At 44.4% G+C, this 27023-nt stretch overlaps 1 protein-coding gene across 3 annotated transcripts in view; it reads left to right on the top strand.

Moving 5' to 3' along the window:
• Positions 1 to 9526: 9526 nt before the first annotated feature.
• Positions 9527 to 27023, top strand: part of RANBP17 (RAN binding protein 17) — a 254633-nt gene continuing 237136 nt past the window's right edge. Inside the window, exons 1-5 of one of the 3 annotated variants that reach the window (XM_065409393.1) lie at positions 9527 to 9625; positions 15002 to 15092; positions 16900 to 17066; positions 23970 to 24035; positions 25118 to 25222. In XM_065409393.1, the coding sequence (XP_065265465.1) occupies positions 9542 to 9625; positions 15002 to 15092; positions 16900 to 17066; positions 23970 to 24035; positions 25118 to 25222 (513 nt within the window). In that variant the 5' untranslated portion in view covers positions 9527 to 9541. Of the gene's footprint in view, positions 9626 to 15001; positions 15093 to 16899; positions 17067 to 23969; positions 24063 to 25117; positions 25223 to 27023 lie in introns of all 3 variants that reach the window. The other 2 variants (XM_065409392.1, XM_065409394.1) reach the window with 2 other exon arrangements.

The following is a 27023-nucleotide window of genomic DNA, read 5'->3' as shown; positions in this document are numbered from 1 at the left end:
CAGATATTAGGAATGGCAATATACAAAAACCTGTAGGAGAACATTTCAACCTCCCTGGACACACAATAGCAGATTTAAAGGTAGCCATCCTGCAGCAAAAAAACGTCAGGACCAGACTTCAAAGAGAAACTGCTGAGCTTCAGTTCATCTGCAAATTTGATACTATCAGCTCAGGATTAAACAAAGACTGTGAATGGCTAGCCAGCAACGAAAGCAGTTTCTCCTCTCCCTTGGTGTTCACACCTCAACTGCTAGAAGAGGGCCTCATCCTCCCTGATTGAACTAACCTCGTTATCTCTAGCCTGACTCACTCTTGCTTGCGTATTTATACCTGCCTCTGGAAATTTCCACTACATGCATCCGAAGAAGTGGGTATTCACCCACGAAAGCTCATGCTCCTATACGTCTGTTAGTTTATAAGGTGCCACAGGACTCTTCGCTGCTTTTACAGATCCAGACTAACACGGCTACCCCTTTGATACTAGGTCTACTAACTCATAGCTGATGAGAAAGATGAGAGTGCCTACTTGTGAGATCCTGTTAAAAAGTCAGCTTCTGGAAAGTCAGAGGATGTTGGGATTTCTGTTGGTATACTATCCCTCAATCTTGTTCAGGGGGCTTCATCTTTCATATTCTCTAGCTAGTTAGGTCTCTAATAAATCTCAATTCTCTGGCTGATGGACTGTAGAAACGATCCTTTCTCTCTCTCTCTCCTCCCCACCCACCTGAAGACCTTCTTTGAGAGTTGTGAGATGGATAGATATTTTTGCTGTTTTGCCTGTCCTCTAACCTCCGAACTTTGGGGTCTCCTCCCTGTGAGTAGCTGCATTGTCTGCCTCTGCTGATCCAAGTTTTTCCAAGCCGCAATATAGTGACAAGAATCATGTCAATTTCATTTTAATTTTTCCCCACAGGTTGAATAACACCAGTGAAACTGAGTAGTCTTGTCAATTTTTCCTTGCTGCTGCTTGGAACAATATGAGCTATTGGTGTGCAGACTCAGGAAGACAGAACTGCATTTCACGTATTCTGAAGGATATCTTTGCAACCAGAAATGAAAACTTCTCTGTCAAAGAAACTAATGGCTTTTTGCCAGGGAAAACCTCCCATTCTTTGTTCTCCTAATTTATTTCATTGTTCCCTCCCTCGTTTTGCTCCTTTGTTCTTCCCTTGTTTGTCTTGTTCCAATTAATCTCGGTACTAACCTTCTGGATAGTGAAGAGGCAGTAATGTTTTTTTTGGGACTAGCCATTAGAGGGTATTCTAGAAGGAGACACTCTATACCTAGAGATCAAGGTCCAGATCCTTAAAGGTATCTAGGTGCCTAACTCCCATTGAAATCAGTGGGAGTTAGGCACCTAAATGCCTTTGAGCATCTGAGCCCAGAGGCCTCACCTTTGTAATCCTCTTAGTTGCTTTCTCTCCAAGATTTAACTTGAGTTCTGTGCCTACATTTTTGTAATCCTGCCATTATTTATAGGTATTCTGAATAATGTGATTTGACGTTGTTGGAAATTCTGCCTCTGGACAGTTGTACTTACAGGAGGGAAGTGGCAGTGGCCGCTGGTTTACATTTTCAAATTCTGTGATGACTTTCTCTGAAGTCTTCTCTGCAGCCGCTTTTACTATTGGAGTAAAAAATCCCAAAAACACTTGGTGGCATCCTCTGTATTTGGAAATGGTCATAAATAACAAGCACTCACTTAGTCCTGGATTAAATACTCTGGTGTTAAGGAAACATGAAGTTTGCCTCATTTGTGCCAGCAGCTATATTAGTGGATGGGCTGGTATTTTTTCCCCTGAGGCTCTTTAAAGCAGCTAGTATTGTACAATGATCTTCTTACAATTAATATTTCAAAAGTGCAGCACAAACAATAGCTTGGAGGGTGCATTTTTGCTTCATTTGAATTCTTTGCAAACAGATTGCTGTAGTTTCTTCAGCGTTTGCTCTCAGGCTTCAGCGTGTCAAGAACATTTCAAATGGTTGCTAGTCCTTTGAGGATACGACTTTCTTTTTTGCTGCTGAATGATCAGGACATGCATACTCAAAAATTCATTCTAGTTTTAGAGCTATTATCACTACTAGTGAATTTCCTGTACTTAAAATGGGGACTATCTCTAAAGCCATTAATATTGTAACATGGAATATCATTTTACTTCTTGAATTGTCCTGGTGATTTCAGTAGGTGTAGCTGAGGAGTAGGATATCTCAGTGTGAGTAAGGGCTGGTCTACACTAGGATCTTATAACGATATACCTACATCTCTCAGTGATGTGAAAAATCCACGCTCCTGAGAGACATAGCTATACTGACCTAACCCCGGGTGCAGACAGCACTAGGTGGGTGGAAGAGGGAGCCCTTTGGGGAGGTGGATTACCTATGCTGACAGGAGAATCTACATTAAAATGCTGCAGCTGCGCTCCTGTAGGGTTGTAAGTGTAGACATATGGTAAGAGGGTAATGTGGCCCTGTACTTACCCAGGCTAAACTTTATTAAAAGACAGCATTCTAGGAATGTAACTTTTCACCTTGAACAACCTGAGCCTTTGTATCCTTCCTTAGATTTGCACACAGAGGGTCTCTGCTACACATAGATCTTGCCCCTCCCTACCTGAAAGTGGAGTTGGCCATTTCGGCAGCACTTTCCCCCATCCCTTCTACATATCCCACAGAGGGGTCTCACATGGGTAGGAGATGGAGGGTGGAGTGGCTGGACTGGAGCCTCAGTGGACACACAATGTTCCTCCTTCAGCCTTGCACAATTTATTCAGGAAAGATAATGCAGACCCAGATAGTATTATCTTTTCCACAGAGCACCCATCCACTGGGGTCCCACAGCCAGCGTATGGTCCCTGGTAGAATGGTTAAATGAAAGGCCTAGTTGTCTACCTCATGGGAGAGGCATAGAGGACAACAAACTCCACCTCTCTCAAGGAATGATATGGGGAGGATATCCATGAGAAGATCCTCACAGAAGTGTTCTTCCTGAAGTTCTCTCATGGGTTTGCCATCAGGGGTTGACCCAGGCACTTAGGAGAAAAATGCTAGCTAGATTTTTTTTTGGTGCAAAGTCCTTGTTTAGCTGTGGATGTTTGGAAGCACAGTTAGTTGTCTGCATCTTGAATTGAGGGTTTTTTTTTTTTTAAGTGAGGAATCATGAGTGTTATTTTGTGCAAGATCATGCTACTGGTTAGCAAAGGAATGTCTCTTGAAAGTGTGTGCTTTCCCAGGGAATATACCGTATATAGTCGATCATAAGACGGTTCGTTTATAAGTCGATCCCCCCCCAAGATAAGTAAAAATAGAAAATTTTTATAACCCGTTCATAAGCCGACCCTATAATTCAGGGGTCAGCAAACTTTGGCTCCAGGGCCATCAGGATAAGCTGCTGGCGGGCTGAGATGGTTTGTTTACCTCGAGCGTCCGCAGTCACGGAGGTAAACCTAAGTAAACAAAAGTGTCCCGGTGCGCCAGCTGCTTACCCTGACGGGCCAGGACAGCAACTGGTGGGGAAATATTTTGGGGGGGAGAAGCTGGGAGTCAGGGGAGTAACCCCTGTGACCACCTCCACATGACCCCACCTCTAGCCCGGGACCCCCACACTCTCCCCATCCCATCCCTTCCCACCTTATCTGGGGAGGGCCAGGGGAAGATGTCTCTGACCTGGCTGGAGCTGCTCCGGCAGGCTGGGCAGCGCGGCTGCAGCCTGCTCCGGCGGGCCAGACCGGGCAGCGCGGCCGCAGCATGTTCCAGCGGGCTGGGCTGGGCGGCGTGGCCGCAGTGTGCTCCGGCGGCGTGGCCACAGCCTGCTCTGGGGGGCGGGGCCGAGCGGCACAGCTGCAGCCTGCCAGCCCCGGAGCTGCAGCCGCTTTGGCGGCTGGGGGGAGAGCAGCGTGGCCAGAAGCGGAGAGACTCTGGCCCCGCCTCTTCCCTTCTGGATGTACTGCCTCTCCTTGTGCCCTCTGTTGGGGGGAGGGGCTGTGTCCCACCTCTCCTTCTCTATAGCCATTCATAAGCCAACCCCCTTCTCTGGTGCTTCCCTTTTTTACTAAAAAAATTGGGCTTATGGATGAGTATATATGGTAATCTCTTAACTGTCTCCTGTATCTGAAGCAGTCCCAATGGGCCATGTTGAAAGAAAACTAGACTGAATTTTTCTCAGTGCATCATTTGGTGAGAAGCACTACTTTTAACTGTAATTAAGTTAAAGATTTTAGTAAAATTGCTAATTTTGGAGACACTTGCTGAATAGTAATGTTATTGTTGGGAGATCAAAGTCAGGGAATGTAAATGTAAGATAGGAACTGTTCTAATCCGGATAGCATAAGATCTATTTGAAACTGATGAGAAAAAGCTCCTTATCATCCAGAATGAATAGCACTAAGGTAGCTAATATATGATTAGTTATTATGATTTGTTTGTTTTTAATAATTGCATTAAAAGCAGATTGCTTGCATTGATTAAGAACATAAGAATGGCCATATTGGGTCAGACCAATGGTCCATCTAGCCCAATATCCTGTCTTCCGACAGTGGCTGATGCCAGCCGCTTCAGAAGGGAAGCAACAGAATGGAGTAGCTATCAACTGATCCATCCTCCTGTCATCCGCTCCCAGTTTCTGGCTGTCAGAGGCTTAGGGACACCCAGAGCATGGGGTTGACCATCTTGGGTAATAGCCATTGATGGACCTACCCTTCATGAACTTATCCAGTTCTTCTTTGAACTCAGTTATACTGTTGGCCCTCAACATCCCCTAACAACGGGTTGCACAGGTTGACTGTGTGTTATGTGAAGAAGTACTTCCTCATGTTTGTTTTAAACCTGATGCCAGTTAATTTCACTGGGAGATGCCTGGTTCTTGTGTTATATGAAGGGGTAAATAACACTTCCTTATTTGCTTTCTCCACACCATTAATGATTTTCTAGACCTTTGCCATAGCCCCCCTTAGATGTCTCTTTTCTATGCTGAATAGTCCCAGTCTTTTTAATCTCTCCTTGTATGGAAGCTATTTCATACCCCTAATTGTTTTTGTTGCCCTTCTCTGAACTTTTTCCAGTTCTAATATATCTTGTTTGAGATGGGATGACCAGAACTGCGCATAGTATTCAAGGTGTGGGCGTACCATGGCTTTATATAGTGGCATTATATTTTTTGTCTTCCTATATATCCCTTTCCTAATGGTTCCTAACATTCTGTTAGCTTTTTTGACTGCCGCTGCATGTTGAGCAGATGTTTTCAGAGAACTATCCGCAATGACTCCAAGATCTCTCTCTTGAGTGGTAACAGCTAATTTAGACCCCATCATTTTGTATGTATAGTTGGGATTATTTTTTTCAATGTGCATTACTTTGCATTTATCAACATTGAATTTCATCTGCTCAGTCATGTGAGATTCTATTGTAACTCTTCTCAGTCAGTTTTGTATTTAACTACCTTGAGTAATTTTGTATTCTCTGCAAATTTTTCCATCTTACTGTGTACCCCTTTTTCCAGATCATTTATGAATATGTTGAACAGCATTGGTCCCAGTACAGATCCTTGAGGGGCCCTGCTATTTTCCTCTCCCCACTGTGAAAACTGGCAATTTGTTCGTATCCTTTGTTTCCTGTCTTTTAACCAGTTACTGAGAGGACCTTCCCTCTTAGCCCATGACTGCTTACTTTGCTTATCAACGATTGTTAAGGAATCTTGTTAAAGGCTTTCTGAAAGTCTAAGTATACTATATCCACTGGATCATCCTTGTTCACATGTTTGTTGACTGTCTCAAAGAATTTTAATAGTCGTCATTTCCCTTTACCAAAGCCTTGTTGATTCTCCAACATATTCTGTTCATCTTTGTATTTAGTGCTACTGGGTGCATAAATTCTTTCACAGGAAATCATAATAATTATGTTTAATTCCAATTCTTGTCATTAGTTTGAATGAGAAACTAATGTACAGACTACTGACCTGTGCATGCAGATTTATTCCCAAGAATTTTGCACGTGCATTGACTTTTACATAACTATAGAAAGAAATCTTGGAGGAATCAGAGATGATCTATGGTTTATCTCCTGCTGTTCCCCAGAGTTGCATGGATGGAGGTTATAATTCAGAAATAATGGGACAGAGGAGACTCAGACAGTGGACTATGTAATTAACGTGTATTAAGTGTCCGAATGATGGTGGGTTAATGCCAGTCTTTATTTGCCAGTGAAACTTTAACTCAACAAAAATGTTGACTTTAGCACCTCTGCTACCACTTCTTTTTTAAAGGATTGCAGATTTATCCTCACCCCAATTTTTTAGTGGCAGTGACTGTTGCCTATATTGGAGGGTGCCTAAAGTGAAATCAAAGTTTATTAAGGAAGATTTTTTAGGCCATGTTTCTAGGAGAATGGAGATAGTAGCAGTGAAGCGGCTTCCACTTCCTCCAGTGGGATGGTACTGGGTTTGATACTTAGAGAGACAATATCAGAATATCTGGGGGGGAAATGATTCATTGTGCAGTTCCAAGTCCATTGTTTAGAGGCTGCTAATATCAGGCAAATAATATTTGATGATTAAAGGAGCAACTTCAGCATGCAGAGATTAGTATGCAGGTCTTAATTTCAAGGTCATCTTCAGTGCTCTTGTACTTGCCTTTTAATTTTGTACAAGGGTGTTGAGTCCTCTCTAGTGGAGAAGGGACTTCTGTAAGGTCTCGTTTGCAATGTAAAGTGTAGGAGAGACTAAAATGACCTTTCTGTGAAAGAGCTGGACTCTGAAGTGCTGAAACATTCCAGACATGACCTCAGGAGTCGCTGTGGCCAATCCCCAGGGTGCTATTTTGTTTGCTTTTGAGTTGAGATATCCTGCAATGGGAGTTCAGTGAGTGAAAGAAAAAAAACTGCTAAAATTGAAGGGAGGGATTGGACTGAAGCTTGTAGCTCAGCATGAGCTCTAAGGAAGAAAATTGAAGAGAAGTGACCCAATATTCCATGGAGCATTTCAGGGGATGCAGATCCATAAGTGTGGATCTTGTTTGAAGATCTGTTGTGTCAATAACTGTTGGAGGGTAAAGTGAATATAAACAACTGTTGGTGAGTGAGTGTTGGGCAGAAGAGAGTTTAATTTCTTTAAGTTAGTGTCTTGTTTGGGAGTTAGTGTACATATGTTGTTGTTTTTTCAGGGTCTTATTTTCATTCATTAGTTTATATTTATAGAGGAATAAATAAATCTTCCCTTTTTATGTGACTCAAGGAGTGAGTTGCTTGAAAGGGAAACATTTTATCTTCAGGAGATGCTAATCTTTAAGAGAATCACTAGGGGGATATGAGATGTGTGTTGTCTTAGTACTCCTGGGGGAATTCTGTGCCACTGTGCAATGCAGAATTTTGCAGAAATTAACCTGCGCGCAGAATTTCCTTTCCCCCACAGAAATGGGTTGCGGTGCTGCTTGCCTCCACTAAGGGCTGCTGGACCCTGCAAAGCCCCGCTCACACATAGAAGACACTGCCGGGGGGAGGGAGAGGGAGCTAGAGCAGTGGTTCTCAAAGCCGGTCCGCCGCTTGTTCAGGGAAAACCCCTGGTGGGCCGGGACGGTTTGTTTACCTGCCGTGTCCGCAGGTTCAGCCGATCGCAGCTCCCACTGGCCGCGGTTCGCCGCTCCAGGCCAATGGCTGTGGGAAGTGGCGCGGGCCGAGGGATGTGCTGGCCGCCCTTCCCGCAGCCCCCATTGGCCTGGAGCGGCGAACCGCGGCCAGTGGGAGCCGCGATCGGCTGAACCTGCGGACGCGGCAGGTAAACAAACCGGCCCGGACCGCCAGGGGCTTTCCCTGAACAAGTGGTGGACCGGCTTTGAGAACCATTGAGCTAGAGGGTTCCTGGCAGCTGCAGTTCCCAGCGTGCCCTGAAGGAAGGAGATGGCACGTAGGAAACTCCATGCAAGCCTGGCACCAAGCATCAGGCTGTTTCTCCCTCTGGATCCCTGGGCTCTGGGGGGGAGGGGAGTGGGTGTCTGGGCTAGGGGGGCCACAGCTGGGCTCGGGTGTGTGTATGTCTGGGCTCTGTGGGGGAGAGGGTGTGGGTATCTGGGCAAGGGGGGCCCTGTGGTTGGGCTTGGTGGGCAGAGGGTGCAGGTATTTGGGCTGGGGGCAACACATTCAGTTTGCTCAGTGTGTCTGATAGTTTCAAAGCCACGTAGGAGATCTGGATGTCCAGTTCCCATCGATGGGAGCTGGTAGTCCAAATCTCTTTACGGTAAATTTACCCAGAAAATGAAGGTGTGATTGTAGCATGGGTAGGCATACCCATGGGCCAACAACCGAGTACATATCCAGGTCCCCTGCAGGCTTGTATTGGGACAGCCAGCCCACTTTGAACCCTGTGCCGCCACGTCTTCACTACTATTGTTACCTGAGCTAGTAAGGTTAAAGGTAGGGTGGATATGCTTACCTGTGCTACACTCACACCTTCATTTGCAGTGTAGATGTCCCCTTAGACAGCTTTGAAAATCTCAGCCTGAAAAATTTCTGTTTTAGTCACTAAAACCTACCAGCGGAGGCACTTGTTCACCCTTTTCGTGATAATGGGGGCGGAGGGGGGAGAAAGTATTTTAATTTCTCATTAGAATAGTGACTCAAAGTAATTGCTAACTGTACTGACCCCACTTTGTTCTAAAACAAGTGTTAAGTATGAAGTGACAGATGGACTTTTTGTAGACTTGCGCCTCAGTCTTGCAAAGACTTAGGCCCATGCTTAACATAAAGCATATGGATAGACGCCGTGACTGTCTATTGGTCTTACATAGATTTCTCTCTGGTCTTCAGTCTTCATTTGGCTTCCTCCTAAACAGTGTCTTGTTCATTCTTTCTCTTTTCCTCCTGTGTTGCATTATCTCTCTCTAAAAAATACCTCATGTTATAGCTGCTTTTAGCATTTAGTACTTTCTTCATTGTGCTTTCAAATATTGATTCTTCAGTCAATAGGTTACAACATTTTCGTGCTATTATCAGATATGCTCAGTAAGTCAACTGTTGATTTAAAGCTTACCTTTGCAATGTTTGGAACTTACAGCTAATGTTAGAGAGCAAACTTTTTTTAAAATACATGTTAAATTTTGATTCTTTTTATTAACTTTACCAGACCTGTTGTTCCTGTTCTAAATTTCAAATTAGGAGTAGTCCATGATAAAAGAATTGTGTTCTGTCACTTAATTTTAATCACTAGTATAATGTCTTCCGTTTTAGTACTGAGGAATATAACATCTGTTTGTCTCTCTTCCACATATATTTTACTGGAGTTCTGTGCTACTTTTACTGCAGTGGGAATTGGGAGGGAAAGAAGCTACAGGGGTTTGATTGCACTTTTCTGGAAAGCTGAGCATAGGTAGCATTTCATGCTACTGTACTGGATATATGTCGGTGTCTGTAAATAGCCAGTACTGTGAATCTTAAGGAAGGCTTCCGCAGGTGAAAGGCGTATTTGGCGGTTTCAGTATTGTTCTTTCTTAACAGAGTTTGGCAGAGCTAGAAGTACTATGTAACCAGCTCTATGAGGGGACTGATCTAGCACAGCGGATGCAAGCAGAGAAGGTGCTCTTGGAGCTTATTGACAGCCCTGAATGTCTCAGCCAGTGTCAACTTTTACTAGAACAAGGAACAGTAAGTACCTGGGAGAAGTGTAAAGTCTGACAATGTAAACATGCATTTATCATGAGACCCACATTGGAGGTCCAGGTAATATCAGTGTAAACGCAATACATGTGAGATGCTCATCTCTTATAACAAATTGAGTTTTTCCTTCATAAATAAAATTCCAGCAAATCTATCTACACACATAAATTGGTATTAGAGGGTGGGCTTTGTGGGACTGACCGTACCTAGCATTAGAAAATAGATGGCCAGAAACAGGGGGAAAACCTAACTATGGGGGAAAATAGATGTAAATGTTAAATGTTGGTCTAATACTTGCAAAAGGTAGGAACCTCACACTTAAGGGGCTTTATGCCACCCATTGCTTAGTATTGCTCCTCAACATGATTTGCTCCAACACTTTTACAGCTAAGTCCCTATGCTCTTGCTCCTCCAAGTTACAATGGGACAGGGTAAGTATGGGGTGAAAAGCCTTAAACTATGTTTTCTTGTTGTCTTAGTTTAAACCAGTCTCTTAGCATTATTTCAGTTTTCTTTTTAGAGTACGAGGAGTCCGGTGGCACCTTAAAGACTAACAGATTTATTTGGGCATAAGCTTTCGTGGGTAAAAAAACCACTTCTTCAGATGCAAGGAGAAGTGGGTTTTTTACCAAAGAAAGCTTATGCCCAAATAAATTTGTTAGTCTTTAAGGTGTCACCGGACTCCTCGTTGTTTTTGTGGATACAGACTAACACGGCTACCCCTCTGATTTTTAGAGTATTATGTGTTTTTTGTACTGATATTTTATATACAGATATTTTGTCAGATTTAAAAGGTGGTGGGGGAACCAACACTGAGTTAAACCATCAGTTCTTCATAATCATTACTGTGTTTTGGAACCATTATGATTTCAGATGATGTGCCTAAGACATGTCCATTATCTGGAAATCATTGACATAGTTGGTAATGCCTTGGAAGAACCTGACAAATCTATTATGTTAATGGATGCGTAAGGAGTTGTTAATTCTGTTTATCATTATGATACAGTTAAGTTATTGCAATAGATCTTGCAAAATGCATTCTCAATGGGGGGAAAATGAAAATATTCAAAGTTAGTATAGCACATTGGCCTGATCCCGTAATCCATACTCCTGAGTAAGGATTACTTATTTGAGGAGTCCCATTCATATGAGGTTGCAGCTGTGGTCTCGTTCATTGAACAACGGTCTGGTGAATCGAGTGTTGGAGTCAGGACACCTACTACTTTCCATTTCCAGGTCTGCTACTGACTTTCTTTGACCTTTAGCAAGTCAGTTATCTTCTCTCTGCTTTAATTATCCTCTCTATAAATTGTTATATAAATGTTTACTCAGCTTTGTAAAGTGCTTTGAGATCCTTGGATAAAAGGTGCAAAATATTATTGTTAGAAAAGACTCAATTATTCTGTGTCTTCAGTAAGACTCTGTTGTTCAGGATGTGAGAAATACAAGCATAAATATTGTTCTCTTCAATTTTCGGTGCATAGTAATTGCATTACAATAATTAGAATTCCATAATAGTATCAAGTGAAACAAATATAGGACCTGGTCTTGCAAAGATTTACACACGTATTTAATTGTAAGTGTGTGCATAAGTCTTTCCAGGATTGGGGTCATAATGTGAACAAATGTAACAATACAGTTGAGCTACAGAATTGTTGTAATAAAGATACAGAAAATTCAGAATTCTAGTAAATTTCCTTGTTCTGTGTGTGTATGATTGTCTTGAGATTATGTGTAAGACTGATTTAATATGTGGTACATTTTCTCTTAGGGTAGGTGAATGGCTTCTATGATCTAATACGTTTTTTCCATCAACTGATGTGAAAATGGTGTTCAACACCTTTGTTGTTAAGGTGTAGTTTCCATTTATGTTATTGTGGAAGCAGGGTAGTGGTTCCATAGGTAAGATTATAGTTTGCTGAGGCTTACACTTGAACCAGGAATTAAATCTCTTACATGCACAAAGAATATTATGTATCCAACTATAGCAATTTTTCCTCAGTAATGAATTTTCTGAGAATTTTCAAGTAAATCTGTTAATTAGTTTGTTACAATAATTTTAAAATGGCACATCTAACTTGTTTTTGAAAATTTATAGCAAGTAAATTTCTTAACTCTAATCTGTTGTTTTATTTACATTATGTACATATGCATATAAAACAATGTCTGTCTGTACTAAACCACACAAATATTTTTCAGATGTAATGTGGCTTGCTTAATTGATCTGAGATTATTAAAAATCATAGTGTATATCTCTAGTGGAAGTGTGTGGTGTAGCCCAGCCCATAGATCTAGCTTTAGCATTTATTTTACTTAGCAGTAACACAAGGAAGCCTCCAGTCCTGTATCCTGTAAGACAGTGGCTCTCAACATTTCCAGACTACTGTACCCCTTTTAAGAGTCTCATTTGTCTGACGTACCCCAAGCATGGGTGGTGGATACCATAGGCTGGGGGAGGCTATACCTCCCCAAATTGCCAGGCATGGCCCCACCCACGCTCTGTCCCCAGCTTCCACTTGGCGCGGCCGCTCCAATATCCCTGTGGGGTGGCCCCAGCTCCGGCCCTCCTCATGCTCCGGGGCTAGGCAGGCTGGGGCTGCATTGCCTGCCCTCCCGCTATTCTGGGACTGGGGGCGGGGCTCCCTCCCACTGCTCTGGGGTGGGGGAGCTGCGGCCACATCGCCCACCCTTCCGCTGCTCTGGGGCTGAAATTTTAGTTTGTACTGACTTTGCTAGTGCTTTTTATATAGCTTGTTGTAAAACTAGGCAAGTATCTAGATGAGTTGATGTAACACTTGGAAGACCTCTGCATACGCATACCCCTGGTTGAGAACCACTGCTGTAAGACATTGGCTTAAGCCAGGGGTAGGCAACCTATGGCACGCGAGCTGATTTTTAGTGGCACTCACACTGCCCGGGTCCTGGCCACTGGCCCAGGGGGCTCTGCATTTTAATTTAATTTTAAATGAAGCTTCTTAAACATTTTAAAAACCTTATTTACTTTACATACAACAATAGTTTAGTTATATATTATAGACTTATAGAAAGAGATCTTCTAAAAACATTAAAATGTATTACTGGCACGTGAAACCTTAAAGTAGAGTGAATAAATGAAGACTCGGCACACCACTTCTGAAAGGTTGCCGACCGCTGGCTTAAGCAGTTAGCATAAGGTTTGAGGCCTATGAACTTTGGCACAGATAAATGGCCCAATGGTCACCCCTAAGGTTTGGGGAACTGGGTTGTTTAAGAGGGAAGTTTGTACATAACATTAGGCAACTGCAGGAATATTAAACTGATACTAGGCTTGGATATTTTAGTATAGGATCGTTGGCAAATACTTAACTACGAATTTGCCTTGACAACAAATTGGCGTATATGGTAATAAGTTGCAATTATTAATATACTAACCTCTAGGATAAGGGCACCCCAACATTAGTAGGGTAAGGAAACACAAATAAGAAAAAGGGGAGAAATCCCTACTGAATATGCGTTAGGCACAGTGGCGTCAGCGTAACATATTATAAAAGCCTGTATGCTTGGGAAGAGAGAGATGTATGTAGCTCTTGAGAGATGCCAGGATGATGGCCACTGGTGATCGTGATGAGGAAGATAATGGCTAATATTTCAGGTTGTTCTGCAAGGGATGGTGTGAGTGTATGGGTGTTCAAATGTACATTCTTTATTATTTCTGTCTACCTTGCTGGGTTAGAGTATTGGTGACTTTGCTAACTGTATTATTAAACTATTACAAATATAGAAGTGTGAGTGTTGAAACCATGCACACTGGGGTTCCCAACTGACCAGTAATTTTGATAAAACTGAGGTTGATCTTGAGACAAGAATCTGTCAAACCTCAGAGTGTTAACTGGAAATTCCTAAGTAATCAATATAATTAATACACAATCCACAGATCAGGCAACAGTGGTTTGAAAGGGTAAAAATTCAAGTACGTAATTAATTTTGTTGGCCAGATTCTGAACCCCAACTCAGCAGTACAAGGAAAGTGTAAAGCTGCACTGGAGGGACAGCTGGGGACTTACCCAACAGAGGTAGTGCACAAGGGGTGGGAGGGCTAGAAAGGGAGCATGCCAGAGGTGGAGGTAGGCAGGTGCAGATTGCTCTTTCTGATCCGGGGCTGGTGCAGTGCTTCATGTGAGGCCACTGGAACCTTAAAGCAGCCCTACGGCTGTTTTGGCTTCCAACAGGCCCAAGATCAAGGGAGTAAAAAGGTGGGTTAGAGCCATGCTTTTCCCACAACACTTTTGTGTAAACAGCTGATAATCTGGCCGTGGTGTTTTTTTTTTTTTTTTTTTTTTTGCTACTGTATGGTATGGAAGTTCTAAGAATGCAGTTTTAAAATGATGTTTGTGATTAAACTATTAAGTATTGTAGTGCTGGAAGGTTGATGTTAAAATTGTGCATTGCAGTGTGATCTTCAGTTCTTTCATGTGTGCATTTAGGATGATGGTATTGTTGAATTGAAAGTGAGTGTGCTAGAGGGGGTTGGTATAATTGAGTGACACAATGGAAGTGGGCTAATATTTGAAGGACTAGCATTTTGTTAGGCGTGAATGTTGCCTTTTTGTGTTTATGCAGTTGTGAAGCAATACCCTTGAGAAAATGACATAGTGTAAGTGTTGTAATAACAGTTTTGAATGTTGATTTTTGCCAGAGTTATCTTTGAAACCCCCAACTCAATTTGTTGAATTAAAGAATATCTTTAAGAAGTTTGATTCCAAGGCCAATTACAGTTTTCATAGAGAGATGTCTGGTCTGATCCATTGCCAGAGGTGTTGCGGATCACATCTCTTGTGTTCTCAGATGAACAACTTAGTTTACTTTTCAGCCTCGAAGGCTGTAATGAAGCTTATTTTGATCATCATGCACAAAAAACTCAAATGCTAAAGTCATGAGTTTTAAACAAACAAAAGCAAATCAAGACTTCAGATCTTTGAATCCAGGATTCTTGTGACTAAATCTAGGATGTGACAAATTCATCCCTTAGTTATAAAACATCAAATGATTTAAAACCAAAGATTTGAAAGATTTAAAAAACTCAGCCCAGTAATAAGAATGGGAAAGTGTTGTTAGAAAAGTAGTTCCAATCACAAGGCTACATTTTTTTGAAGGTTGCTGGAGGCGGGGAATGGAAAGGTCTTCTCATCTCCTATAACTTGGAATTTTTAGTGATTTTTAAAATGACTATGCTGTATTTGTTTTTATGTATTTATGTTTAATTTTTAGTATATCAAGTATATAGCCAAATCATTGTCTGACCAACTGTAATCCTACCTGCTCGTTCTGCTTTCTTTTGGCATAATAATAATTTTTAATAAAATGGTATGGTGTTTGTTTCTATAGACATCCTATGCTCAGCTTCTAGCAGCAACATGCCTTTCCAAACTTGTAAGCAGAACAACTCCTTTACCCATCGAACAAAGAATTGACATCAGTAAGTAACTTGCATTATTTCTATTAAAATAACAGCAAAAAATTGCATCTATATATTCTAAACATTCATATCACCATAGTACTGATTCCGTGAACGTTCCATTTTGCCCTACTTCTGTCCGTTTATGTGTAACTATTTTTTTAAAGTGCAGTTGTAGTCAGAGAATGACTCTAAACCTGACACTGTCAGGTTCTGCATTTATTCTCTTCTGTTAACTTCCATATCAAATTTTCTCACTTTCAAAGCCAAAAATAGCTGGATTTTCTAGTTGCCAGAGTTGTAAGCTCCTGCTGGACCTGGAAACCAAGTTAAATCCTTTCTATGCTTTATTGGACAAAAGGGAGAGAACCTGGGCACCTGGGTGTAAAAGAGAGAGAGCACAGTGCCCTTTCTTGCTGTCCCTTACTCTTGTACAGGGGCCTGACATGATGGAACTCATTTCCTGCTCTTACCAGCTCCTTATTTGATGAACTCGCTGATTGTGGATGCAAACATACATTGCACCCTATCAGGAGTGTAGCAGTGGCTGTGTTACCCTGCATATAGGAGAATTTTAGGAGGCACCCAGTTTCCCATCTGTAAAATGAATATAATAATAGTTGCCATCCTTACCTACCGCACAAGGTGTAGTGAAGGTTAGTGAATGTTTGGAAACATGAAAATTCCCAGGTATTATTAGTACACCCATTAATCTCTTACATTTACGTTACTCCATTTTTTCCCCTTCCGATTAGCTCTTGGCAGTTCTGATAAGCAAGTCAGGGCAGAGTTCACTTCCAGACTTAGGACCCTGCACAAACTTACACATGTGTTTGATTTTAAGGGCGTGACATTAACTTCGTTGGGGCTACTAATTAAGCAAGCGTGTAAATCTTAGCAGGACTGAGCTTTGAATAATTAATCATTTTGCATGAGAAACATCTAATATAGATTGGAATTTTCAGTACTGTCAAATGTTGTTTAGACCAGGGATGAGGAGAACACAGAAACATTCTAAAATGTTTCAAACAGGTTTTAGGTATTTTGTAATCTTAATCTTGTAGAAAAATGTCTCATCAGAGAGGCCTAGGATTGAATGTACATAGAGGAAAGCTCTCCAGAGCAGTATTGAGGCCCCCTACTGAGGAAATATATGGAAGTCTGCAATGCTTCGGCTAGTGTTGTACCTGTTCTGTGGAGAGAGGATTGAATCTACAGGGTTGTGAATCCACCTTTCTTGATGACTAAATTCAGCCTACATGTTGTTTTTCTCCTCGGGAACAAATGAACTTTTGTATATGATAAATCATCCTGCAAGTGTATAAAACAGAAATGTCCTTCCCTTCCACTCCCCAGGAAACTGTTCTCTTATTTGAGAGAAGCAAAGGTGAAAAGTTTTCTGCCTTAGGAAATATGCCTAGACAGAACTGAAAGCAGCCTGTACAGGCGCATGCCTGAGAACACTTGTTAATTTCTTGTATTTCATAAATGAGGTCTGAAGGCTGCTGTTGCATTTGAGGCAGAGTAATTGATGCCCAGTAGGTGGGACAGAATGAATGATTACATTGGTTAACTAGTCAGCATCCTTGGTATTCACAAACTATTGTCAAATGTATGTTAGAATGATAATTACATACATACTTTGGTGCAAATAGCTCCAATGTAGTTAATATTTTCCATGACTTAATTTTTTGAAATTAGTGTCTTTATACTAAGCATAAAAAAAACTGATGACATCACATGACCTAGATTCCCACATTTCTATTATAATGGCTCAAGTGTGTTTTTAAAAAGAATTGTAATGTTGACTAAGCATGTTTCTTTACAGGGAATTATATTCTGAACTACGTAGCCTCTCAACCCAAACTGGCTCCTTTTGTCATCCAGGCTCTTGTTCAGGTCATCGCTAAAATTACAAAATTAGGATGGTTTGAGGTTCAAAAAGATCAGCTCATCTTCAGAGACATTATTGCTGATGTAAAAAAATTTTTACAGGTAAGAAAAATTATCCAATCATGTTGCTACTTAAAATTACATAGTCTTGCATTAAATTCAGCTCTCTTCTCACTTAATGAATAGCTTGCTGAGTGACCCAAAGGGTATTTATATACAGATTAGAAAGGCAGGGACCAGTGCCAAAAAAAATTACTTAGGTTGAAGGACCGGAGCAGGCCTGCTACAGGTTTAAGGTTTAGTTTTTAGCAAACTGCCAGGGCTAGAAATAAATGCTTTATTTCATTCCCCATTTTTTCCAAAGGTATAAAACACTTGTTTCTCACCTTGGCAGATTATGAGTTAGCAGACTTTAAAGTCGTGCCATTCTGATTACCATCTTTATTTTTCCCACTTGAATTCTAATAGGGTTTTAGCAGCTATTATCTCAAAAACATGAAGACATGAGTACTGTACTATCTGTAAGGTGGGAATATCATCCTTCAAATGGAATAAAGCATTAACTCTGACTGTAGTGATTATTGCAATATTGGCTGCTACAATTGTGCAAATAGTGTTCAGTTGTACGACCAGTACAAAAATTTTTCAGGACCAGTACACTTTTCTAAACACTGGTCCTGGATAATGGATCAAAAAGAAAAACGTTTATATATTTGATACAGTGGATGCCATTAAAATCTTTACAGTGCTGCCTTTGTGATAACATGTCTGCCATACTCACGTTGCTTCTTATGGGAATACGGAGAGATACCACCCTAACTGTAACTACTTACAAAGGCATGTGTAAAGATTTTTACTGTACTGCACAGATTATCTGTTATTTTGTACACACATAAAGTGGTTTTGATAATGACATGGTCAGCATTCCTCCTTTCTCATGGTCACATTAAAAATTTTTTCCTGCATGACCCAAAAAAGCAGAGCTGATTGCTTAAAAAAAAAAAAAAAAAAAAGAGTGAGTTAGAATGTGTATTCTGTCTCAGTGGGTGTGGAGTCACAATTTGTAAGGGCTCTGCCACTTAGGCAATGGAAGTGGGTAGGTGACTCACTGTTGTGGGGTTGGCGTTGTGGGCTTTCCTTGTCTTGTGACTTGGGTTTAAACACACTAAGTCAGTGGTTCCCAAACTTGTTCCGCCACTTGTGCAGGGAAAGCCCCTGGCAGGCCAAGCCCCTGGCAGGCCGGGCCGGTTTGTTTACCTGCCGCGTCTGCAGGTTCGGCCGATCGCGGCTCCCAGTGGCCGCGGTTCGCTGCTCCAGGCCAATGGGAGCTGCTGGAAGCGGTGCGGGCCGAGGGACGTACTGTCTGCCGCTTCCAGCAGCTCCCATTGGCCTGGAGCAGCGAACTGCGGCCACTGGGAGCCGCGATCGGCTGAACCCACGGACGCGGCAGGTAAACAAACCGGCCCAGCCCTCCAGGGGCTTTCCCTGCACAAGCGGCGGAACAAGTTTGGGAACCACTGCACTAGGTCATAATAAGGGAGGGTCACTCACCTCCCCCTCCAGCATTTGGGGCCTTGGCTTGGTTGCTCCTAGCACAAGGCATCTGATTGGACCCAGTATGCCCTAGGGCAGTTACGGTAGGTAGGGCCAGGCAGGGACCAGCATGAAAACCTGTCAGGTGAAACTTGCATAGTTCTCAGGGAAAGGTGAAACCCCCCACTCTGCTACATGAGCAAATTCTTTCCTGACTCTGAAAAACAATGATCTGCAAAGGTCGCCTGGCAGACATTGCCAGAAGCAGTAGCAAATAATCAGGGTGAATGTGGGTTGTTGTGATGCCCTAAATGGGAGTCCTTATGAGCAGTACAGAGGAACCTGCAGGAGGATTACAAATGTCATTGCCTCTTATCTCAGAGGCTTAGGTGGAGCTTTGAAAATAAGGAGACTAAAGACAGGTAATACTTTGTATTGGTCGGGTGGCGTATTGGAACGTTGCAGAGTTAGGACTCAACTGTTTTGGTTAATTCCTTCTAAGGTTTGAAGTTAAACAGTTCAATAAGATTGTGGCCAGTGATCTTTAAACTCTAGTGTGGAGAGTTTTATTGGTGCTGCTTGGTCAGTGGCACAGATATATTCTTGTGTTTTTTCTGCCGGTATCTAAACACATCCATAATCCCTAGATTAGGAATAACATTAAAACTCAGAGTGTAAGAAAATTAGTATCAAAATGCATACATGGAATGGGGCGGAGGGGTTATTTTCTTTCCAGAACTTATTTCAGTGAAATATCTGTAGTGGATTTGTCTAGATATTTCTGCATTTATTTCCTTAAGGGATGGTAATATGTATTGTTGGTCCAGGACGCTGTCTGTGGTGGTGTTCCTGGCTAGTAAGCAAGGAAAATAATGGGTGGAACAGTTTCAGTCGTGTTCTCTGCCATTGAGTGTCAGATTTATGCTTCATTTGTTTCTCTTTTTCAAAATAATTTGATTATAATATGTAAATGGAATGTTTTGAGCTAAATTGGGAATGACAATAAAAGATGGGCTGTAATATTTATTAAAAACAAATTCTTGAGTTGTATACTGTAGCCTTTTGCAGTTATTTTATAAATGATTGCAGTGTGACTCTGCATTGGGTAGTTCACTAATAATGGAGGCTTAAATACAAAACTTTGCTACTTAAGAGATTTCTTTCATTAAATTAAAAATTCCTGTAGAGGAGAAAATAAAGCTATAAATCTACTAGTGAACTGAATTTACTATTGAAATGGAAAAAAACCTAAGCAATAATAGTATATGTTGATAATTAATGAATAGCAGTCTTAGGGCTGGTCCACACTGGGGCGGGGGATCGATATAGGAAACGCAACTTCAGCTACGAGAATAGCGTAGCTGAAGTCGACGTTTCCTATATCGAACTAAAAGTACTTACTTCGGGTCCACGCGGCGCAGGCAGGCTCCCCCGTCGACAGCGCTTCCTCCTCTCGGCGAGCAGGAGTTCCGCAGTCGACGGGGGAGCGCTTCTGGGATCGATCTATCGCGTCCAGATGAGACGCGATAAATCAATCCCAGAAGATCGATCTCTACCCGCCGAATTAGGCGGGTAGTGTGGACCAGCCCTTAGCTATGTGCAGCTTAGTAATCATATGTGAATTTGATCCATTAGAACAGGCCTGCACAACTCGTAAAGCGGCGAGGGCCATATTACTCCAAAGAAAATAGCTGAGGGCCGAAACCCCCCGGCCGTACTGAAACGCCCCCCCCCGCGCCACCCAGCCCCGCCGAACCCCATCTCCCCCCCCCAGCGCCGCCCAGCCCCCGTGTAAGCAAGCAGGACTCACCCCGGCGGCGCCTCCTGCTGGTCTTCTCGGGAATTAGCTCATCCAGCCGTTGGAGGGTCCGGGGGCATTAGCTGCCTTCCCCGCGGAGCCTCTGGCCCCCCGGCCCGCTGGAGCGCAGCCGAGCGGGAGAGGTGCGGGGCTCCCCGGCAGCGGCGGGGAAGTTTATCGGTTTGGGGGACCCTGACCGGCTCCTCGCCCCTGTACGCCGGCCGCCCCGCCTGGGACAAGTCTCGCCCCGGCAGCCCCTCTCCGCCGCGTGTCTCTGATGGGTGGCCCACACCCCCGGGCCGCGCCGCCCACCCGGGCCCTGCCCGCTCCGCGCTGCCCCCGGACGCACCGTGCTGCCCCGTGGGCTGCAGGGCTGGAGCAGCCGCCGCGCTGCACTGCAGCGCTCCCGGCCCCGGCCGGCCATGGCCCGTGTGCCCAGGCTGCTGCACAGGGGCATCTCCTCCCCAGGCCCGGCTCGGGATCCAATGGGGCAGTGAGGGGGCGGGGCTGGGGGCAGGGATTTGGGGAGGGATCCAATGGGGGAAGGAGGAGGCGGAGTGGGGCGGGGGGGGGGGGGGTGAGAGCCCCTCCGGGCTCCGCCTGTGCGCCGGAGCAGAGGGCAAAATTGTTTGTTTGTCCAGTGTCCCGACCGAACATCGTTCAGGACGCGGGACAAACAAGCAAATATCAGGACAGTCCCGATAAAATCGGGACGTCTGGTCATCCTAGCGCCGCGTCCAGGAGCAGCCCTGGACAGCGCTGCAGCGGCGCTGCTCCAGAGAGGCCTGAGCTCCTCCCGCTCAGAGCCGTGTGGTAAGAGGGCGGGGCTGCGAGCTGCAGCCGAGCAGCGGGAGCTCACGTCCCGCTGGAGCCAGGCCGCTGCAGCGCTGTCCAGGGCCGCTCCTGGACGCGGCGCGCTGAGGCTCTGGGAGACGGGGGAGGCGGGGGTTAGCAGCATGGTAAGGCTCTCTGAGCTGGGCATCCCCCCCCAGCCCTGACCCCCAGCTCCGAGCACAGCCCCTGTGAGCTGAGCAGCCCCCGACTCCATCCCCCAGCAGCCCTGACCCCCAGCTCTGAGTCCAGCCCCTCTGAGCCGGACACCCCCCTGACCGCCAGCCCCTCTGAGCCTGACACCCCCCGACCCCATCCCCCAGCAGCCTTGACCCCCAGCTCCGAGCACAGCCCCTCTGAGCCAGACACCCCCCCGACCCCATCCCCCCGCAGCCATGACCCCTAGCTCTGAGCCCAGCCCCTCTGAGCTGGACATCCCCCTGACCCGGACATCCCCCTGACCCCAGCCCCCGTGAGCTGCGGCTAGAGCCCAGGCCGGATGCCTCCCCCCTCTCTCGGACTTACCAGGTCTGCCTCGTGCCCAGCCAGCGCTTCCCGCCTCAGCAGCCCCGGAAGTGACGCTGGACGCCAGGCAGGAGGCGCGGGAGATGGCGACTCGTGTGCGGGGGGGGGCCGACCTCACAGCCCGCGGTGGGGGGCAGTTTCCGAGTTCACCCCCTGCCCGGGGGGCCCGACCTCACAGCCCCGCGCGCCGCGCTCTGACCTGACAGTCAGAAGCGCGGCTGCCGGGTTCGCTCCCTGCCGGCGGGGGGGGGGGGGGGGGGGGGGGACGACGACCTCAGCCCCGCGCGCCGCGCTCTGACTACCCTGACAGTCAGAAGCGCGGCTGCCGGGTTCGCCCCCTGCCGGCGGGGGGGGCGACCTCAGCCCCGCGCGCCGCGCTCTGACTGCCCTGACAGTCAGAAGCGCGGGGCAGGGGGCGAACCCGGCAGCCGCGCTTCTGACTGTCAGGGCAGTCAGAGCGCGGCGCGCGGGGCTGAGGTCGCCCCCCCCCCCCCCCCCCCCCCCCCCCGCCGGCAGGGGGCGAACCCGGCAGCCGCGCTTCTGACTGTCAGGGCAGTCAGAGCGCGGCGCGCGGGGCTGTGAGGTCGGGCCCCCCGGGCAGGGGGTGAACCCGGAAACCGCCCCCCACCGCTTGCCCGCGGGCCGCACAGTGGGCCCACGCGGGCCGCACAGTGGGCCCACGCGGGCCGCGTGTTGTGCAGGCCTGCATTAGAATGTAATTTACTGTGCAGAGAAGGTGATTAGGAGTCAGGACTCCTGTGTTCTATTCTCAGGTCTTCCACTAACTCTCTCTACCATCTTGCGCAAGTCTATGCTTTAGTTTTTCCCATCTGTAAAATGTGATTAGTATTTTCTTATCATTGAGGGGTGGGGTGACCAGAAGTCCCGATTTTACAGGGACAGTCCCGATATTTGGGGCTTTGTCTTATATAGAGTCCTATTACCCCCCACCCCTTGTCCCGATTTTTCACACTTGCTGTCTGGTCACCCTACTGAGGGGGCTTGTGTGATGTAATGAATATTTGCAACCTGCTTTGATGTTCTGATATGAAAGACATTAAGGTGTTTAAGTTACTATTCAAGATCTGTTTAAATAAGTACCCTTAGTAATCTGTTCTGTGATTGTGGAACACTTTTACTTTTTCTGTTTGTAGTACCCATTTTGTTAGTTTGAACAAAAAGCAAAACCAAACCTGTAGAGTGCCACTTGACCAATATCAAGAGAACCACATGAGCAATGCATGTTTAAACAGACAAAATTACAACAGTGACCCTGAAAGAACCTTGCTTCTGTGCACTTCCGATACCCACTTTCCAAAAGAGGCTCTTCCTACTCTGGTCCCATCAGAAAAAGCCGAACATATATGTGGGCCTTGCAGTGTGCTGAGAAGATTGACAAAACTTGGGTCTGTCGGGCAAGAGGGAAGGAAATTAATTCCAGAGTCAAGGACCCTTTTCTGAGAAAACACTGTCAACATACCCTAGATGTATAAATCTTGGGACTATCAGCTTGGGTAATCCAGTTGATCACAAGTGCCAGGTTCTATTGTGTTCTTATTCAAGTGCAAAGTAATACTAAATCATTCCTCATTCCTATGAATAATTTGCTAAAGAGATGTTTGTTTAGTAGTAATTTCACCCTATCTTACACTTTTATAGAATGCCTTTCATCTCAAAGCATTCCAAAGAGTTGTTCAATTGTGGGTCACATCCTCTGATATGCTCCTGTGTGGCTCCCATTGAACGGTACTTAATGTATAGAAGAATCACTTCACTGCTAAGTTGCAGACACCTGCAGGATGGGGTATGTCAGTCAGGCCAAAACCAGCATGTTGCTTTTCAGTGTAATAGGGAATGTTTGACCAGACCTCAGTGCAAATCTGTACTCTTCTGAAAAGTACCATCTGATCTTTAATCCACCCAGGACACTTTTTTTAAACTCTCATCTAAACTATGTGGGACTCAGTATAGCTATCCTTGGAAGGATAAAGGATTTAATTAACCTTAGAGAAGTGTTTAATAGTGGTGTTCCTCTAATGTAGATATTCAGAATATATATTTCTAAACTGAAGATATATAATATAATAATATCCTTAAGTTTTAATGTTTTATGGTGAGATTTTGAGAGCCACCTCGGGGATTTGGACTTGCAATTCATACTAGTTTAATGAGAATTGGACATCTAAATCTTGTAGACAACTTTAAAAATCTCAGCCTAAAAATTTAGGTTCACCCAACCTGTTTCTGGTAATATTAGAAATGTCAAGTGTTACATTTTAGATGTATAGATTAGGGAATTTATCTGTTTCGTTCTGTAGGCGACTGTAGACCATTATATCATAGGAGTGATGATCCTTTCAGAACTGACTCAGGAAATGAACTTGGTAAGTATGTATAGTTTTTTCCCTTTTGTACGAGATGAATGTAACGCTGCTAAAGCAGTGTGTCAGAGTCCCCCTGCACACTATAGAAGTGCAATTAAAAAACAGGACTTAGACATGGAGGATTCTTTTGTTTTAAAATCCCAGGTGTTTAGGGGACCGAGACTTTTCAATGGGTGGATGTGACCTAAAAGTAGGTTGCCCATCAAAAGTAGGGTGGAAAAGGGGAAAACATTGCCACAAATATATATAGCAGTGAAGGCACAGCGACACAAGCTTCAGCTGTACAAGCCCACTCAGAACCCTGGGTACATATGTTGCTAGCCCATATCATACACGCTGCCATGTCTTTACTGTTTTTTCGCTGTGCAAACTAGATTAAAGTTAGCATAGGTATGCCTACCAGGGCTGCAATCACGCCTCCAATTGCAGTGTAGACATACCCTTTATCTCATTACCAGTCTCAGCAGCTTGCTCTTTGTGTTTTTGTACATAAAGTTCAAAGAAGAATGATCCTGGAGAGTGAAGTTTGATTCTGGTGTTCATGGTTTGGGATGGAGGGTAGGGCTCAAGCTAGAAATGGAGTGTATTGGTTAGAGAAAAGGAAAAACACCAAAATTAAAGCAAAGGAAAATGATTTGGTGACCTGACTTGATACAACACTAAAACAGGAACAGTCAAAGTGCAGACCAGCTCTCCCTCTCTTACAGAACTTCACAGTGCAGGAGCAATTTCACATGAGATCCATAGGTGATGTTTTGCAGAGCAGCTGCTGAATATCTCATCACTTGCTTCCGCTTGTTCTTGGTGTTGCTATAGACCTAGTAGGCCAGCATCATGGGCAGGGCATAGGACAAACCAGAAATAATAGGTAATATAGGAAAAAATAGAATAAGAACAACAATGGATAGGAAAGAACAGAGTCAGTGGGTATTGGTATTGGTAAGAGAAACCAGGAGGCCTGGATTTCGTACCTGACCATAGTCTTCATCTGTTGTGACTAATGACTCGTGCCAGAAATGCCCCTTCACTAGTCTTAAGGAAGAAAAAAGACTTGTTTATTCTTGTGGCCTTATTTTTTTTAGGTTGATTATTCAAGACCTTCAGCGAAACATCGTAAAATAGCTACCTCATTCCGTGACACGTCTTTAAAAGATATTTTGATGCTGGCATGCTCTCTTCTAAAGGAGGTAAGAATGTTTTATAACTGAAGCTAGTATTAAAATGCCTTAAAAGTGAGGCTCTTATGTTTTTACTGCTTTAAATTTATGGTAGGTATTACTCTGAGTGGACAAGGTCAGTCTGTACCTAGATGGGTGTTTGCTTACATCAAATTAGAACAGGCACAAGTAACCGATAAAATTGTTGAATTTTTGAGTGCCTGTCCAGTTTGTCTATTTGCTTCTTCAGTTATGTTCTGCCTTCCAGAGTAGACAGCGTGTATCCTGAGATTTTCTTCTTGTTTCCTATATTGTTTCCCTAGTTTAGTTTTATTTTAGCTTAGTTAGGCCTTCTACCTCAGTGTTCCTAATAAGGATGATAAATCCTCTTGATGTGGCAGAGTAGCCTGGTCTGACGAGGGTTTCTGCCTCTCCTGCTAGCCCTGTGAGCCTCTGTGTGGCACTCTGAGGTAGTTCAGACCCCAGCTCCTCCACAGGCTTGACAGCAGGTACTGAGGAGCAGCCTTCAGTAGCCTAAGTCTCTCAGGCCCATCTTGGCTTAAGAGACTCCAAAACTGGGCTCTTTGCTGTTTGCGTCTTGTCTTCCCTGCTGATCAAGGCCTTCGTTGTGTTTAGGAAGCTGCTGAGCTCTGCTTCTCTTAAGATCAAGCAACTGCTTGCATTTGAGAGTAGTCTATTTTTAAAAACAACACTTGCTTCCCACTCCCTCAGTGCTTTCTTTGGGAGCTGCTGGTTGTTCAACGCTTGAGAAAATCAAATTATTTATTTAGGTGCTGAAATTTGGACCTAGAAGCCTAACTTTTGGCACACATTTTTTAAATTCTTGTCCACAGCCATTGGGACGTGGATGGTGTTTGCAATGACTGGTGAATATGCTGCCCATGTACATTCAAGGTTTTAAATCAGTGATGGAAATATGCATTCATGGAGAAATCCTGTACTGTCTACAAGAAAGATTAGATACATTCAGAGATATCTAGAACCCCTTTACAGAGGCTACAAACCTGTTGCAGATGGTACAGTGCTATATTAGGGTTCTCTCACCAGGGCCGGCTTTAGGCACCGCGGGGCCCAATTCAAAGGAGCTGCTGCCGAAGTCCCGCCGCTGTCTTCGGCGGCAGCTCAATCGCTGCCGCAGAGGAAGGACCCTCCGCCGAAATGCCGCCGAAGACAGGGGCAACGATTGAGCTGCCGTCGAAGACAGCGGCGAGACTTCGGCAGCAGCTCCTTCGGGACGTTGCGGGGCCCGATTCCGGGGAATCGGCTGAATCGCCCTAAAACCGGCCCTGTCTCTCACACACATGCCACGCCAAACATTCTCTAGCCTAATTGCCTTCAAGCTCAGCTGAACTAAAGTTAAATTGATACTCCCAAACACTGAAAAGTCTGCACATGTTCAGCCCAGCCACCCTTCCAGGTAGTAGTTAATATGTAATAATTAAAACATCTGTATAATGCCAACTTCTCTTCAGGAAACTATAGCATTTACTAACTTATTTAATTGTGCACTAAACTAACATTTATCAAACCACTGGTGTAATTTCTACCCATAAAATGTGAGCACTCACATAAAAGTTGTATAAAAGCTTAGCAGAGTAACAAGTGTAATTGGAAAATAAAAATAAAATAGTGCAAGCTGTTGGTTTCCGAGCTGGGTTCTTTATGGCTCGTGCATCGTCACCAGTGATGAAGTTTCAACAATTACAACTCAGTTAACAGTTCTGCTGATGGCACAAAATAGATTCCAGCTCCCTCTCCCAGAGTCAAAACCTTTGGTCACTAAATCAACAGATCTGAATCTGAATATAAA

Source organism: Emys orbicularis, chromosome 8, assembly GCF_028017835.1.
Source record: "Emys orbicularis isolate rEmyOrb1 chromosome 8, rEmyOrb1.hap1, whole genome shotgun sequence".
NCBI lineage: Eukaryota > Metazoa > Chordata > Testudines > Emydidae > Emys > Emys orbicularis.
This window is presented reverse-complemented; position numbering and strand designations above follow the sequence as displayed.